The 16,446-nt window shown below is 44.9% G+C and overlaps 1 protein-coding gene across 3 annotated transcripts in view; it reads left to right on the forward strand.

Moving 5' to 3' along the window:
- Positions 1-16,215, forward strand: part of TNFRSF11A (TNF receptor superfamily member 11a) — a 30,198-nt gene extending 13,983 nt beyond the window's left edge. The window contains exons 4-12 of one of the 3 annotated variants that reach the window (XM_068197783.1): positions 3,194-3,275; positions 3,711-3,836; positions 4,385-4,528; positions 5,634-5,727; positions 6,074-6,168; positions 7,062-7,169; positions 9,012-9,061; positions 10,695-11,547; positions 15,636-16,215. In XM_068197783.1, the coding sequence (XP_068053884.1) occupies positions 3,194-3,275; positions 3,711-3,836; positions 4,385-4,528; positions 5,634-5,727; positions 6,074-6,168; positions 7,062-7,169; positions 9,012-9,061; positions 10,695-11,547; positions 15,636-16,018 (1,935 nt within the window). In that variant the 3' untranslated portion in view covers positions 16,019-16,215. Of the gene's footprint in view, positions 1-3,193; positions 3,276-3,710; positions 3,837-4,384; positions 4,529-5,633; positions 5,728-6,073; positions 6,169-7,061; positions 7,170-9,008; positions 9,062-10,694; positions 11,548-15,635 lie in introns of all 3 variants that reach the window. The other 2 variants (XM_068197772.1, XM_068197792.1) reach the window with 2 other exon arrangements.
- The last annotated feature ends 231 nt before the right edge of the window (positions 16,216-16,446 follow it).

Consider the following 16,446-nt stretch of genomic DNA (forward strand, 5'->3'; position numbering starts at 1 on the left):
TATACTTGTTCTGAAGTAATACTGATCAAATGGGAAAGCTGCCTGCTTTTTTAGGAACTGGTGCAAATCTGGGTGCTTTGCACACTTTTGAAGTGATAAATTAAACTTATACAGGATACCTAGAGTTCTCTGAAGCACTTATTTACACATGGTGGTGGGATTTAATCAGCAGCTTCATCAATAGCAAGACCATTAAAGGAATGACCAGGCTGGGGTTTTTTCATTTAAGCACTTCAGAGGAAGTTGGCACTTTCTCTCTCTAGATAAGAGCTTGGTGTTGTCCAAATCACTCTGACCCACAGGCAGGCATCCGAGGAGAGGAAGGATGTTCCAGGGGTTACGGAGCACACTTGAGCCTTGGGAGACTTGGTTTGGTTTCCTGTCACCTCTGTAAAGCCAGATGGGCTCCTGGTACAAGTTCCTCCTCTGCAACTGAATTGCACTTCCCTGTCTCAGAAGGACACATTAGCAGGAATGTGCTGGTGATGGTAAAGCATCAGGTCATTGAGCTGCTAGCAACCCAAGTACTTCTCATCCCCCGAAGGAAGTTAATGTACAGTTTGAGACAGACACGTCTGTCTGGCAGAGGGATTAACATGGGATAGCCTGACATCAACAGAACTGTGTTAGCAAAAAAGTCTTGAGTTTGGCTTCCACCATAAGAAAATTCCAGGTTGCTTTGGTTTCCCTTCCTGTCCACTCTTGCCCCAGCTTTCATGCTCGGCAGGTCCAACCAGTCCATACCAGGCTAGAATCCCTCACCTTCACCTGGGGGTTAGCCCCATGAGAGCCTTGTCTTTGCACCATTGGGCACAAATCAAAAGAGGGAGTATTGCAGCTTTATGAATGCCGTGGTTTGTGTGAAAAGGGGAAGGACACAGACACAGAAGAGGCTGCTTATTGATGCAGAGCACAGGTTAATGCAGCTGTGACCTATTCCATAACAACAGCCCTCATTGTGTCATAAAGACTGGTGGTATAAAATGATGTCCAAAAGGTGGCTGAGCAATTAGCCTGCTCCCTTCACCTTGGTTCCAGGGCCCTGCTGCTTCTCCTCAGGCTGAGTTGTGATTCTCAGAAATTACTCCAGACCCTTTAGCTGAATGCTTCTTAGCAGATTTGCATATCCTTCCGCAAAAAGGATGACTTTGCCCTTGTTTGACACTTCAGTAATTTTTTTTAGTCTTTTTGTCTAAAGAGGAACTATTAAACAGGGGCAAACAAGGAAGAAGAGGATATTCTGTAACACAGAGCGAGTGGCTGGACCTGCTTTTGGTCTCACCACAAGAGACCTTGTTACCTTTGTGGATGGCTGGGTAGAGAATCAATTGCTCAAGACACTCTTTGTGCTTGGTTCCACATCATTACCTCCACCCTTTGCTGGTCATCTCAGTCTTTTAGCCTGAAGTGCATTACAGAAGACAAGGTCTTTCAAATATAGGGGTCACTGAGCTGTGTCACTTCTTCAGCTGCCAGGCTGGCCCAACCTTCATTTTCCTAGATTGCCTCTTCCCTCATCAGCTCTGGCTGTTATCCTGTGCCCCTCCTTGGAGGTGCTGTGTAAACAGAGAATGCAGTGTTTGTTCCAAAAAGGCATTATCTAATTGTGGGAAAGGTACTGCTAATGACTGTAGAGAAAGAGACAAGGAAACAATGAGACAACAGAAGATTAGTCTCTTAATTTGACCCGGGATTGCTGTGATGATAAAAAAAAGGCTGTAAGTTGTTTGTACCCGGCAAAAATACAAGAACTCAGGACCTCTGACTTGTTCTACTTTTTCTGTTCCAGACACAGCTAGCGCAGTTTTGATAAACACAAGTCATGCACCAACCCATGGCTTAAACTCCAAGCCAAAAGGTGGTGTTTAAAAAAAATTCAATGTTTTTTGGTCATCTTTAACATACAAGACCCTTCCCAGCATTAGAAGAGGGCAAGGTGCTTAGGGAAAACTATTTCTTTTTAAAGAAGTTGCTATTGCTTAAACTAGAAAAGGAGGAAAGAGAAGATGTAAAGACTTGGAGGAAACAAGGGGAGAATGCTAAGTGGGAACCAGCACCAGCAGGCATAGGGTTGTCATGTGCTATTAGATGGCAAAAGCTCCCTTTAACTAGCAGAAGAAGTTTTATTGCAGCTTTGTCCAAGTTAATGCAGTTTTCAGGGCTATATCCAAGAGTGAAGAATTCCTTGCTATGGGCTCGATTTTGAATCACCTATCTAATTTCAAGATCAACAACTATGAGGTGTTGAGTTTGCCTCGAGAACTCTGGGCTGCCAAAGCAGGGTCGGAGAAGGGCTGGGCACAATGCTTGGCTGGCCAGGATCCCTAGCACAAGCCATGCCCTCGAGCCTGGGCTCTGGGTGTGTCCAATGTGTGTACAGAGAGCTGAGAGCTGGGAGGGAATGCAAAGGCCCGTGAGGGCCAGAGGCAGCTCTGCTGCCCACTTTGCAGATGCCCTGTCATGTATCCATTTCAGGTGGGTGGGGGAGGGGGGGGAGAGGGGGTGCTTTGTGTAGATTTGTGTTGGTTTTGGTTTGGTTTTTTTGAGACACAAAAAGCTGTTGGCTTAATTGCATCACCTTTCTGGATGGCTGCCTCAGTTCCGTGAGACCACCTCTGCAGGACACAGTGGGAGCCATAAACAACTGCAAAACTTAAGCCCAGTATTTTATGGGACTAGCCAGGAGCATTTTGTATCCCAGTGGGAAGCTGGGAACTTCTTTATCAGGAATATAAATCATTCACTTTGCTTGTTTGCTTAATGCTATACATTAAAACTGGCAGTTTCCCAGGTCTTGATCTGAGGTAATTTCTGTGGAAGAGACTACAGAGGTATCTCTATGCCTTTTCTTGTCTTTACAATTGTTTTAAAGTAATAGATTTTAAATAAAAGAGTACTGTAAGAAAAAGCTATGTAGCAGGCCAAAAGTTCATGACAAATTGCAAGATGGATTATTTATTTGTCACCTGGCTCTATTAAAAATCTCTGCGTGTACATTATCAAGTGCATCCCCTTAGCTTGTCTACAAAGCACCTTGGAATTCACAAATGTTGGGTAAGTTTTATTGCTTGGCTATCCACAGTGCTGTACAGATGGAACATCTTCCTGCTCTCTGCCAGCCCTGGGACTGGGTAGGTCTGGAGCTCTCCAGGTGTATTGGTTCTCATGTCCTCTCTTTCCTTCCCTTCTCCAGCTGTCACTACAAATCACTCCGCCGTGTGAGAGCGAACAACACTATGAGTACTCTGGACGGTGCTGCAGGAAGTGTGAGCCAGGTATGTGAGCACTGCTGGGCTGTGAGCCTGAGAGGCTCCTTAGCAGCTGCTCTGCGGGTGGCTGGTGAGGCAGCCAGCTCTCCTGACTGCTGATGGACTGGCACGTGCCCTGCAGGTGCCTGATCTCAAGTGCCTTCCTAGGGTAGGAGTGGTCCTGCTGGCCTCAGCAAAGGCCTCAGCAGCTGTTTTGTTGGGATAGCACTTAACCAGTGCGGGAGACAGAAAGCAGCCTGATTCTTGTGCTCCCAGGTTGTCCACTTCACAGATGTTTCAGTGCCATACTGAAATGGGGACCAGATTGACAAACTAAAAAGGTGCAGGAAGAAATGATTGTCCACAGCAGTGTTAGCACCCAACCTCTTATTTTTCTGTAACCTCCTTAGACAGCTGCTCTGCAGCTTCCAGATGACCTACTTGTCCTTTTCTCAATCTCAGGGAAGTATTTGTCTGCTAGATGCACTGCTACTTCTGAAAGCGTGTGCCAGCCGTGTGGCCCGAATGAGTATATGGATGTCTGGAATGAAGAAGATAAATGCTTGCTACATAAAATATGTGATCAAGGTGAGCTGTTCATGCTGCAGAACCTCTTTATCCAAATTAGTGAAGCATGAAGATGGGAAAGTGGATCTAGGGAAGTTGCTTTGTTCAGGTGCCCAACACTGAAGGCTGAGCTTACTGAAGAGCCTGGCAGAGAGGGTGGTCCCCAGACAGAAGAGATCTTGTGCTGTGCAGACCACCATGACTGCAGTCTCTGTGCTGCTGATAATGATTATCTTCATTGGGGCCATTCACCCCTTTGAGCTGATTTTAGAAGTTGTCCTTTTGTCCAGCACACTGCATTCACTTCCCCAATGTGTTTGTCTCACCCTTGCAAATGCTGTACTTATTTTCTACAAAAGCCACAAGGAAATGTATTGTTTAGGAGTACAGTGGGTGAGGAGCCCCGTGCTGATCAAGGGTCTCCCGTGCTTCCTGAAAGACACCATTTCCTCTAACATGAATGGTTTTGCATCTGCCATTCAAGCAAAGCAAGTAGGTAGAATGGGAGGTTCAGAAACTTGAGGCTTGTTATCAGAGAGATTTTTACTCTCATCTGCTTTCTCTTTTAGGGAAGGCCTTGAGAGAAGTGAACCCAGGGAACAGCACGTTCCAGCGGCAGTGTGCTTGTACGATGGGTTACCACTGGAACGAGGACTGCGACTGCTGTCAGCGAAATACCATGTGTGCTCCTGGACTTGGAGTCAAGCCTCCCAGTAAGATACAGAAAGGGGATGTACAAAGTGAAATGTCCAGCTCAGGCCTACTGGATGAGGCCAGCATTGTGTGGGTTGTGACATTAGAGAGGGTCCTTTAGACTCTCAGATGACTGTTGACAGAAGATGCATGTCTGAGTTGTCATTGCTACTGCATGTATTCCTCCTGGACTATTCACATTTTGAAGGCTTCTGCCTCCATAGTGTAAATAGTATCTTGGATCAAGTGACTTCTGCAAGATATCACATGGACATGGCAGTAGTTGCAAGGTGTCCAGTAGATTTCTGATGTTTGCTGAGGTGTCTGATTGTGAGTCACTAGGTCATGTGTTGCTCCTGTATTCAGAGAAACACTCTTTTGGGGGTTGTTCCTGAGGTCAGATTTGCAATCTGGTTTTGTGCAATGACTTTGCCTTGCCACTTTTTAATGTTACAAACAAGTTAAAAGTGATTAACACTTTTTAGGTGGCTCGTGTATTTTGTTTTGGATGGCTAGTAGTGCAAAGGTTTATTACAGACATTTAATTAAAGCCTAATTAAAATCAGATGCAGGTGTTTTGTGGGTGGAAAACAGACAGTTAAGTTCAGAGTGAACACTGGGAACAGCTGCACCATGCATAAGGAGCCCCAAAAAAGCAGCAAGTAATAGAGTAGTGGAGGAAGAAATGCTTCATGTGTCTGGAGGACAGTTGCTGTTTTTTCTCCAGCCTAACAAATTCTGATGCAGCATTTTGTTTACTGTGGCTTCATAGAAGTGGCAATACCAGTCAGTGTCACTGTCTGTGGCACAGCGTCATCGTGAGGGAATAAATAGAAGGGGAAGGATGTAACAGCTGTGTGTTATTTTTCAGTAAATAACACAAATGGCTCCTGGTCATTTCTCATTTTGATCATGTAGAGAAGTGCCCAGGTGAGAATTTCTGGGGCTTACATGGGGCTGTCATTGCTGCCCTAATATAACCTAAGACCCCACTCTTTATGAAAGCTTTCAAGGGGATTGTGGAAGGAGAGTGGAGCAGGAGGATGGGGAGCATAGTCACCTTCCTCTTGCTTGGAAGGAACCCACAGAAACTCATCTATGACATTTTTTCCTTCCTACACACAGTGCAACAAGACAGGGACACAATGTGCATACCATGTCCCAGAGGCTACTTCTCAAAGGTGTCTTCATCCACCGACGAGTGTAAATCCTGGACCAAGTAAGTCCTTGGGTACTGCAAATAGAGCACACCAGCCAGAAGGCAGGGAGAAGCTTGGGCAAAAGCATTTCTCAGTGGGGTGTTCCAGACTGTCTGTAGAGCACTCAGAGCTTCAGCGTTGGCTGTGCAGTGATGAAGGCATTGTCAGGCTGAAGCTTGAATTCTCCTTGGAGGAGAACAAGAGAGAGCAGTGACAACAGAACTGCTGAGCCAAAAATAAAGTATCTGAGGCTCTTAGGGGTGGAGAAATGTCATATTTTACAACAGAAAATACTGCTCTGCATAAGTGTAGGAGGCACAACAAGCTTCCTTGAGAAAACCTAGCCTCTTTGTCTTTCTTTTTTAGCTGTACAGCTCTAGGAATGGAAGAAAGTGTGCCTGGGACTGACAAGTCTGATGCAGTTTGTAAAGAACGGAAGATGCCTGAGCCATCAGAAGATGGTTTGTGTCCTCATAGGGGTTGACTATTGGAAAGTAGCAGGGAGGAGGAGGGATGTGATTATTAGAGATTTGGGCTGGCTTAAATCCATTCTCATTGTGGGTGACTGTAGGGAGAGCAGCTCCCTAGAGAGACCAAGACAGTGCTCTTGGCAAATCCCATCTTTAAAAATTGTTTCAGGCATGGTGACTCTAGGGCCTATGTCCACTATTAAGCTGAGCTGGACACCTCCCACTAAAACTGCATGGCAGCATTGCTGTTATAGCCATGTTATACCCATGACTCCATCGAATTTACAGCTTGTTCATTTTTATGTGCTTTCAACACACACATTACATGTATAAAGACTAGCAGCTGCTCTCCTTGATTATTTTATAGCAATGGATGCAGTCTCAGCCTGATCGCTCGCAGGTATCCCTTCTTGCCCACTGTCCATTTCCGTCTTCAGTGTGGATATGGTACCAAGGAGGTTGCTTGCCTGACATGCAGCGATCCATCATAACCTGAGATAAAGGACAAATTTTTCCACCTGTATCTATAGTTTCCATGACATGTGTATCCTCTGTCTCCTGAGTGAGATCAAGCTCAGCCCAGTGGCCTGCTGGCAGCTTGCAAGGGAACATTGAGAGAAGCCTGACCAGACAACATTGCACTGTAACACCAAGATTCTGTTTTTTATGGAAATGTCTTGGTACCAGGTACTATCAGTGTGGCTGCTTGTCACAGAACTGCATGAGTGCTAGAGTTACTGTTCTTATTATAGAAACTAAAGATCAAATAGTAAGGAAAAACAACCCTCTCCTGTGGAAGGAAGAGCGGGTAAAATGAGCAAGGATTGTCCTATTGCTGAGTGCAGGCTGTGTGTTGATGGCACTATCTCTTTTACACCCTGCAGGAACAAAGAGGATCTTGTACGTGTTGATTGTCATCTTGTTTTTCGTGACACTAATTGGCATTGTCGTCTTCATTGTATACTACAAGAAGAAGGGGAAAAAGCTGACAGGTACATCATAGCTAATGGTATTCATGGGTGTGACAGCTGTGGCTCTCTGTGCACTCTGATTTCATGGGTAACCAACAGATTAAGAAGCTCAGGAATTACACTGGAAATTCTATGCCATCCCTATGTCTGTCCGTCTGCATATGCTTTATCTAGCACAAAGCCAGGCTAAGAATTCCTTTCCTCTAGGCAGGCAGTAATTGACAGTGTATTACACTTGACCCATGGAGTGACCATCCTCAGGGCAGACATGACTGTGGTTGGAAGGAGGAGGGCTGGTGCTGGGGGTTTTCATAGCAGCCTGGCTGCTCTGCAGCACCTGGCACAGCAGACCCCTTGGCTGAAGGGAAGCAGGGACAGACAGAAGTCCTATCTTCTTCACCTTACTTTCCCTCCCACCCAAAAACCTGCATCTGGACAGGTTAAAATAATGGATTTCAAGACAAAGGACTGATGTGTATTTGAGAATATGATGGAAATGATGTTTTTAGCTGAAGACTGAAGTTCTGATGAGGTATTGAAGAAATACTAGAAGGCAATAGTATTGAATAGTTAAAGTAGAAAAACAGAAAAATTCTAGCCAAAGGCATAGTGGATAACAGTGGGAAACTGAGTTTATTATTAATAGAATAGAAATACCTTCATATTCCTCCACTCTATGTTAAGCCCTGGGTCTCTTTAGTGAAGGACATACAGAGGTATTGTTCTGTTGGTTCTTAATTTTTTTCCCCTAAACATGGAAAGCTTTTTCCATCATTTCCTTTTCCGAGTGCTAGCAATTTATGAAAAGGTTTGGGAGCAGTGGAAAGGAAGACAGAACTCACTTCTTGTAAAGTATATTTCAGCCTGTGTTTTAGAACTAGGCTGCCTCTGCCACACTAAACATGGGTTGTGCTAAATCTGGAATTTCTGGGATGGGCTGGAGGAAATGGTGACTCTGCTCGCAAACCAAATACTTGCGATGCAGAGCAGGTTACGGGGGGAATGCAATTTCTTTGACTTTTTTATTGCCCTGCTGCTCTACAGTGACAGTCCCTCATTGCCTTTGCATGGGGAATCCTGCTCACCTGACCTGAGAGAATTGCAGGCTCAGGCTCCTGCTTGTTGTGGGTACTGGTGGTAAATCAACATCAGAGCAACAGAGTCATTGCTGGGAACTGGCAGTGGCTGCACAGCTCATCTATCTTCAGCCATGCAAAACCATCGTAAACTTCAAATGTACATAGAACTTGAGCCCTGCAAAGTCTCCTGAATTTACAAACACAAATCAAGAATTGCTCATTGTGTCAGTTGTTGCCCTAAAGCATGTCAGACTTAAAGCTTTTCCTTGGGAGATAGTCCAAAGGAATTGGAATTAATTTCCCCATTAAGCATACCCTAATTGAGTAGAGTATGCTGTATTTGAGCCTGCCATCCTGTGGTTTCAGTGGCTTACCCTCTTCTCTCCAGGCTTCTCACTCCTGTCTGGGAAGGGCCTTTGGGCCATCCATGTGACCTCTCTTGAAATAGATCATTTCTGCTGTAAGCAGGTCGTTGTTGGGCTAGTCATAGCTTGGTGTGACATATGACCAGGAAAGAAACCCCATTTGATGTGGAACACAGTTTAACCGTGGTCTATTTTGGGAGTTTGGAAACATTTGTTCCACAGAAATATATCCCTGTTCCAGTTACAATGAATCCTCAGCTAGACCAATGCTGGGACACTTGAGCAGGCAGTAAAAACAGGCTTACTGGTTTTATTTAATATGATATTGTGGGTTGTGAGTGACTGTGGGTGTTTAGGTCTGTGGTTAACTTAAGTGCCTGCTATATGTTACAGCTACTCTTTTGTTTTCCCTACAGCAGATCTACAGAGCTGGGCTAATGAAGTGTGCAGCCAAATAAAAGGAACAAAGGTAAAATCAAAGATGACAGCATTTCTCTTTGTTTTGGGTTTTCCTCATGGCATTCCTGACACCCCTTCTGAAGCAGACTCCATGGTAATCTTTGGCTAGAAAATAAATTTTGAGTTCTTCAAAAATTGCTCACAACTTTGGCTTTTTCAGTCTGGTTTTCTGTAAATGTGAGGCATGTGAAATCGCCATTCACAAATAGCTTCTGAACTTGCTTTCTGGTTTCAGTCAGTTTTAATAGAGCTAAAGGTCTTGTGATTATTTAATGTTTATGATGAGAAAGTTAATCATGAACCCACTGGTCGCTGAACACTTGAGACTGCCTAGGAGAGAGCCTTTCTAAATCCTGAGTGTAGGAAAATCTTCACCTGAGTTTGCCCCTTGTTACATACCAGAGTACTCACAGGGAAGAAACTTGGATTTGAGTCATGCCAAAAATGCCAGGCATGCAAGGGATTAAACACAGAGCTGTCAACTAAAGAAACTGTTTGACTCCTTAATTCTAGGGAGGAAGAAATCCTGCTTGTGCATTCCGATATAAAATAAATAAGAGCTTTTGCTCTGGAATAACACCAGCCCCATGCTTGAAACAGATGGTAGCATTGGTTCAAGTTCATGTGCACAGCCTGCTTAGCACTGTGGATGTGGACTGACACGTCCCAGATGTCCCACCACCCCTTCTAGGAGCTGTGATGTGCTTAGCTGTTGAAAGACTCCAATTTCATTGCTTAAAAGAAAAACCAAACTTACCAAAATCCCACCTTTCTGAGCAGGCAGTTCCTCTTCTGTCTCATAAGTCTTCATGCAACCTCCTGTCTTGGCAGCTGCTCAGGTCCTCTGGGACAGAGGAGTGAATCAACAGCAGTTAGTGGCTGGCAGCACTTAGACTCTCTTTTCTAGCCTGGAAGATCTGAACAGATGCTAGAAATTAAAGGTATCAGTTCCCAAACACCCATCTTTAAAGCACAACTTGTACAAACTGAAGAAAACCCCTGAAGTATTTCCCAACCCTTTTTTTGGAGCTGCTACCAAAAATGTAGCTTTACTTTGTCAAGTACTGTAACAACAGGATGTCATGGGGCTTTGCATTTTTTTGTCCTAACCTTTCAGGTTAATACAACCTTGCTTGTGTTTTCTTCTAGCTTGTCTCAGAACTTCTGAATCAACCCAGGTTCTTTCTTCAGTCATTGCTGATATAAAAAATTCAGCCCCCAGTAAGGCCTTCACAGATCAATAGCCCTTCAGACACATGGGAGTGTTTCCAAAACCTAACAAGCAGTTTCATGGGTCTTACTAATGGTCCATAAGAAACAGCAGAATCCAACAACTCTTCTAGGTTTATTAACTCTTCTTGAGTGGCCTCAAAGAAAAAGCTAGGAATAGTTGTCTCACAAGATTGAATGTTATTACTCCCCAGGCCACCAGATTCTGTTCTCAACACCTGCTGAGCCCAGCATCAAAGTCAGTTTCACAGCAGAGTAGAATTGCACATCAAGACTCAAATATAGCAGCACTGCTCAACCTCAGCAGCTCCACACAGAGGAAGGACCATAATCTGCCTTTTCCTTTTTTGCCTGAAAAATAACTTCATATTGATGTATTTGTTAAAGATGTTTTTACTTTTAATTTCTTTCAGGAACCCCCCAGAGATGCACTTGTTACTGTGAACATCACAAATGCTCCTGTCCCCCAGACCACTGAAGGCACATGTCTCCTGGTCCCCTCGGGCTCTCCTGTCCCTGGAAAATCATGCTGCACCTCTGGTCACACTCCCTGCAGGAATGAGAGCCCCAGCACAGAGCCTTGTGAGGCAGGAGAGTTTTCTGTGGTAACCGAGACTGATGATTACCAGTTCCCACCAGTTCCCACGGAAGACGAGTACATGGATAAGGATCTCAATAACACTGATTATTTATCTTTACTAAGTCAGACTGCTAGTAAGACCGTGTCATCATTTTTACAACCAGTGGAGGCAGGGGAGAATGATAGCTTGAACCAGTACTTTTCAGGTATTGGGAGCACAGAGGATGTATCAGTCTCTCAAGGCTTTCACCCTCCCTCCAACACAGATGGGGCACACATTGCCACGGACCAGCTTCTACAGAAATCTTGCCAACATGCCCACAGTTGCCTGAAGGAAACCGGCCACAAAGACACAGATAATTTTGCAACAAACTGTGACTCAGAGAAGATCTGTGTGAGGTGTGGCATTTTGTACAGAGAATCTCCCCAAAAGTGTTACAAACCCTGTTGTGCTGCAGCTGACAGCACCTCCACCTCCCCAGAAACTGGTTCCTGTGCCCAGTGCACCTGTGGTTTGAATTTTCTCTCTGCTGGTCAGAGTACTCTAGCAAACAATCTTGGTATGGAAGATGCACCTTTAGATAGTACCAATGTGAAGTACCAGAACACAAACAGAAGCACTTCAGGGACACACAGAAGCACTTCAGGGACAAACAGCAGCACTTCAGAGCTCCCTCCAGCATCTGGTAAGCCCATTACGTTTCACCCATACACAGTTGTATGGGTTTGTTCTCTTTACTAGCTCAGTAATATTCAGAGGATCTGATTTAGGAGAAGAAAATTATGCTTTTCCACTTAATTGCCCTGAAGCTAGTCTGAAAAAAAAAATCTGAAACTGTAAGGCCGTTTGGTTTCTATTGAATTCTGCAAGAAGAATGAGCCCAGCAGGGGAGCATTGTCTCACCCTGATCTAACCAGCAATGCAGAACCCACCTTCTGGCTGTCACTGCAGAGGCCAGGCAGTTCTGTTAGCAGAGCACAATGTAGGGACCTAGAGGTTGAGCTGAGGAAGGATGCATAATGCTCAGGCAGATACTTTTCACTCACCAGTGTGCATGCGTATTATTGCCATTAGATTTAAGTCCAGTTACATTTATACAGTGGTCAGTGAAGCTCCAGCTGGAGCTGCAAGCTGGTGGCCATGACTGGGTCTAAGAGATTATCTAAAATTTTCTGCTTATAGCTCTTTGTCTTTAATTGCTAGCATATAAGCGTTCACATAAAATGGTTTCATACAGACACTGTTTCTCCATACACATATGCTTTGTCCCCTAAACAGCTCTGAAACACTGATTAGTTTACTAATTGTCTACCAATTTATTAATTGAGTAAATATAGCAAATTTGTCAAATGAAAACAGAGAAAAAAAGAACTGAAGCAAAACCAGCAAAAGGGAAGTTACGTGCCTTCTCTGGATGAAACCTTCCTTTCCCAGACTTTTTTCAGTATAAAAGTCTGCAATCTGCCTGCCATATGTTATTAGTCATTTTAGATTATAATCTCATAAAGTTGGATGGTCTATTTTTATTTATATCAGTGCACTGCCAAGCATAATGAGACCTTAGTGTTGAGTGGGACATCTAAGTATTACTGTAATACCCACAGCAGTTGTAAGCTGTTGCCCTTCTTTAAAACCATGTCATGCCTTAAAATTTCTTATAGAGACATTCTTGTCTGTCTGCCAAAGCCCCAAAACAACACACTTGAAGGCCCTTCCTCTCTCAACATGCATTCCGTATGGGAATCTGAAAGTGTGTAGCATTCTTCTGAAGAGCAGAAACTTTCTGCTGCTTCAGTTTCCTGAAATCTTGACGCAGTTTCACTGTCTGGTCTATACAAAATGCAGCAGGAGTAAAGAGAGCACAGATTATCTTTTTTGTTATTGTTGGACTCTTGAGGTACAACTGAAAGCCAAGTTATATTTGGTACTGCTTTTCTTTCTAAATATGACACAAAGAGAAAGAGAAAATATTAAGGAACAATAGAGCAAATGAGAGAGCTTGGATATAAGTGCTGTACTAGCAAGTGCCATCTTAGATCTCCAGCACAATTCTTTATATGGGATTTTAATTGTGTGTGTGCCTTTGGATATGTACATGCTATAGTGCCATCTGGTGAAACCTGAGCACAGATACCGTGTTCCTAATTTGCCAGTTTTTATGCATGACTACAGGAAGATACCGACAGAGCTGTGGGCAGTATCAGAGTGTGGGTTAGTTGATCTGTGGGTAACCTGGCTTGTTGGCAGAGTAATTTTTCTGCCCACAGAATGGCCATGTCCCCCTGGCAGTGCCTGGTTGCATGAGGACTGGGACAGGGCTTAGCCAGCCACAGGTTCCTCACTGAAGCAGCCCAGGCACGCCAGGGCTGCACATGTGGGTGCATCAGCATCTGTCATTTTGCTAGGCCTTGTGAAATGCCCAGGTGCAATAAATGTGCATGTAAAATAACTTTCTGTAAATCTTTTCAAAGCAACTGAAGCTATCAGGCTTTGCACACAGTTATGCTAAAACAGAATGGTACAAAAAAGGGTGGGTGAAAAATGGGGGGAAAAAAGACAGTGAGAAATTCCATGAAGTTTTGGTCTTGGTTCACTAACACTCAGAATAACAACAGAACTGGTAAACTCTGTCCCTCCTGTAAAACAATCCTGGAGGACCAAAGTGAACCTCTGGACAGGTGCGCCTTCTAGGGCTCACCACTGGAGATGGAGGTAAGCCTTCAAGCAGTTCTTCAAACCCCACAAGCCTGGAGGCAGTCAGAACATGAAGGATCAGTTCAGGCCCACCTCAAATCCTGTGCAGGGCTACAGAGTAACATATGAGTGCAGGAAAACTTAGCTGACTCATAACTGAGACTGGTTTTGCAAAGCCTTTCACTTCCAGATCCCAAACCAGCCTGGTTTGGCAGTGACAACAGTTCTCACCACCTAGAGGCCATTAAATGTCTCAGTGAAAATTATTTGCCTGCGTTTTTCCAGCTCTTGGTGAACAATTACCACAAAAATTAATCTGTATTTGTTATTAATATCAGATAGTCTGAAGAGATCAAAAGGCTGAAACACTGCGTAGAACAATGCCTTCATTCTGAATGTGTCTCTTATGCTTTTCAGGTTGGAAGCACTTTTCTTGCACAGTGTAGGAAGCTCTTGTGTCCATTTTCTGTGTTTTCAGGCCTTAAATATCCTTTCGCTTCAGCATGGTGTCTTCAGAAAGCACAGAAGGTTTGCCAGCCACATTCAACTAAGCATTACAAATGTGTTAATCTGCTTTTTTTTTCCCTCCCCACTGTCACATATATTTCTAAATTTTTGATCTCATGCTGAGCACTGGTAACTTTATTCACAGCACCTTTTGCAAGTGACAGGCAGTCTGTTTAAAGACAAACAGTTATTTTTGTACTGCCGTTATGCCCAAGAGTTTTGTTCATGGCAAACAGCCACACTGAATCAAACACAGGGGAAAGAACCAGCAGGGGAAAACTCCTGCAGAGAAAACCCTTATGGACATCTCATGTTAATCAACAGCACTTGGAAAGAAAGTAAACAATGCAGTGGTTTAGGTGAAATAAATAAGATTGCTTAAGGGGGCCCTATTAGAGAGATGCTCGAGTGCTGCCCAGACTCAGCTCTGAGCAGGCACAGATCCTGACTCCACACAGCTGGAGACCAGTGCCCAGTGCTGGTGTGCAAACAGCACCTGTGGCCACTGGAAAAACAGCATTTCTCTGGGCTGGGCCATGTTTATCTGCAAGGAAAGTGGGAATGTCTCAGGTGTTGAGGAATGTCATGAAGAAAGCACAAAATATCTAAAAGGCGTTGGATCAGTCTGCAAGCAATGATGAAGTGAAGCACAGCAGGAAAAACACGTCTTACTAAGGCTGTTGACAGGCTAGGAAAATTTTGTTGGTTTCTTCATTTGTTTCATTTTCAGACTTTAGCAAGCTTGTTAGTTTGATGTTGGAAGTTTGTTCTCAGTTGTTTTCTTTCTGCTCTGAAGAAAGCTTATTAATTCCCAGAGCCTAGTCCTGCTGTCACTTAGGTCAGCAGCCCAGTCCTTGAATAGCAGAAAAATTGCATTTGTACTGAAAAATCTCTAACCTCAGGCAGACAGACTGAAACCATAACTCTGTTAAGTTGCTATAATATAGATTCTGTCTCTTCAATGACGTCAGTCTATATCCAGCTAAATCCATGCAGGGGATTGCCAGAGGTGAGTGCCAGAGTGTACCTACATGGAGGATCTGGACTATAGAACATAATTGTATAAGATCTGTGTTTTTTGGACACTGTGTGACTGCTATCTAACCCAAATAGTAGGATTGATTAGGGGTTTATTGTCTCTTTGGTAAACAGTGTGATTTCTGTGACTCTGGGGAAAAATAAATCTTGTAATTAGAAATAATTAGCATTTCCTCTCAAACCGCAGGCAGAGGCAGATTGGACACAGCTTTGTGCATCAGGCAGCACAGGGAGCATGAGATCGTCACCCTCTTTCTGGCTTCCCAGATCACAGCTCAGAGGGAAAATGTTTCCAGCCCTTCCAGACAGGCTCCTTGCGTATGACAGACTTTGTCCTGAGAAGACGAAAATGGAAATAATGAAAAGGTTCAGTGGAAGGCATTGATTATAAGAGCATTCTCATGTCACGGGGGAAAAAAAAATGGAACAAGAACAAAGCCACCACAGCAGATTATATTCACTGCACTAAGCGTCCACCTTGTGAGAGGAAAATATTAATCATGTGTTTTCTTTTCTCCCCCTCTCCTTCCTTAGGAAATGTGACTGGAAACAGTAACTCCACCTTTATTTCAAGTGGACAAGTAATGAATTTCAAGGGCGACATCATTGTTGTCTACCTTAGCCAAAACTCTCAGGAGGGGACAACAGCCTCCTCAGGGCTGAGCGAGGAGAACGTGGGCAGCCCCGTGCAGGAGGAGAACCTCAGCCGCTGCGAGACTTTCGCCGGCAATGCCCAGCACTACAAGGAGAAGTGTGCGGAGCTGCAGGGCGCCTGCCCAGCCCCAGGGAGTGGGGGGCCACGGTGGCCTGGTGGAACCCTGGCCCAGGAGTGGGGCCCGTCCTGCAGTGGACTAGGCTCCCAGCCTGTACAGGAGGAAGGGAAGCTGGGACACTTCTCGGAGAAGGTGTTGAACTGAGGGGACACGGTGTCCTTGCTGCAGGCCAGGGCACCGGCACACAGCCCCTGACAGGGTGTGGGGCTGCTGCCGTGCTGCCAAAATCCTGGGTATCACGACAGACTGGGAGACTGTTGTTGCCCCTGGTATCTCCTGGGAAATTTTACAGCTGGAAGCACCCTCATGGCGCACATGGTGGTGGTGGTGGTGGTGGTGGTGGTGGTCGTGCTCTGGGTGGAGGCCAATGAAGACGGGCACATGCGTGAAGCCAGGCGCGCTGCCGCTGTTGCAGAAGCAGCAGGAGGGCTTTCTCCTCTCCCCTGCAGGGAGATGGGCTCCCTGCCTGCCCCCATTCCCTGCCACCTCTCCCTGGGAAGTGGCAGAAGGGAGCTGAGATCTCTCGACCTGGGGACTCTGTGAGGAGGAGAGCACTGCTGGCCAGGTGGGCA

Source organism: Anomalospiza imberbis, chromosome 1 (assembly GCF_031753505.1).
Source record: "Anomalospiza imberbis isolate Cuckoo-Finch-1a 21T00152 chromosome 1, ASM3175350v1, whole genome shotgun sequence".
Taxonomy (NCBI): domain Eukaryota; kingdom Metazoa; phylum Chordata; class Aves; order Passeriformes; family Viduidae; genus Anomalospiza; species Anomalospiza imberbis.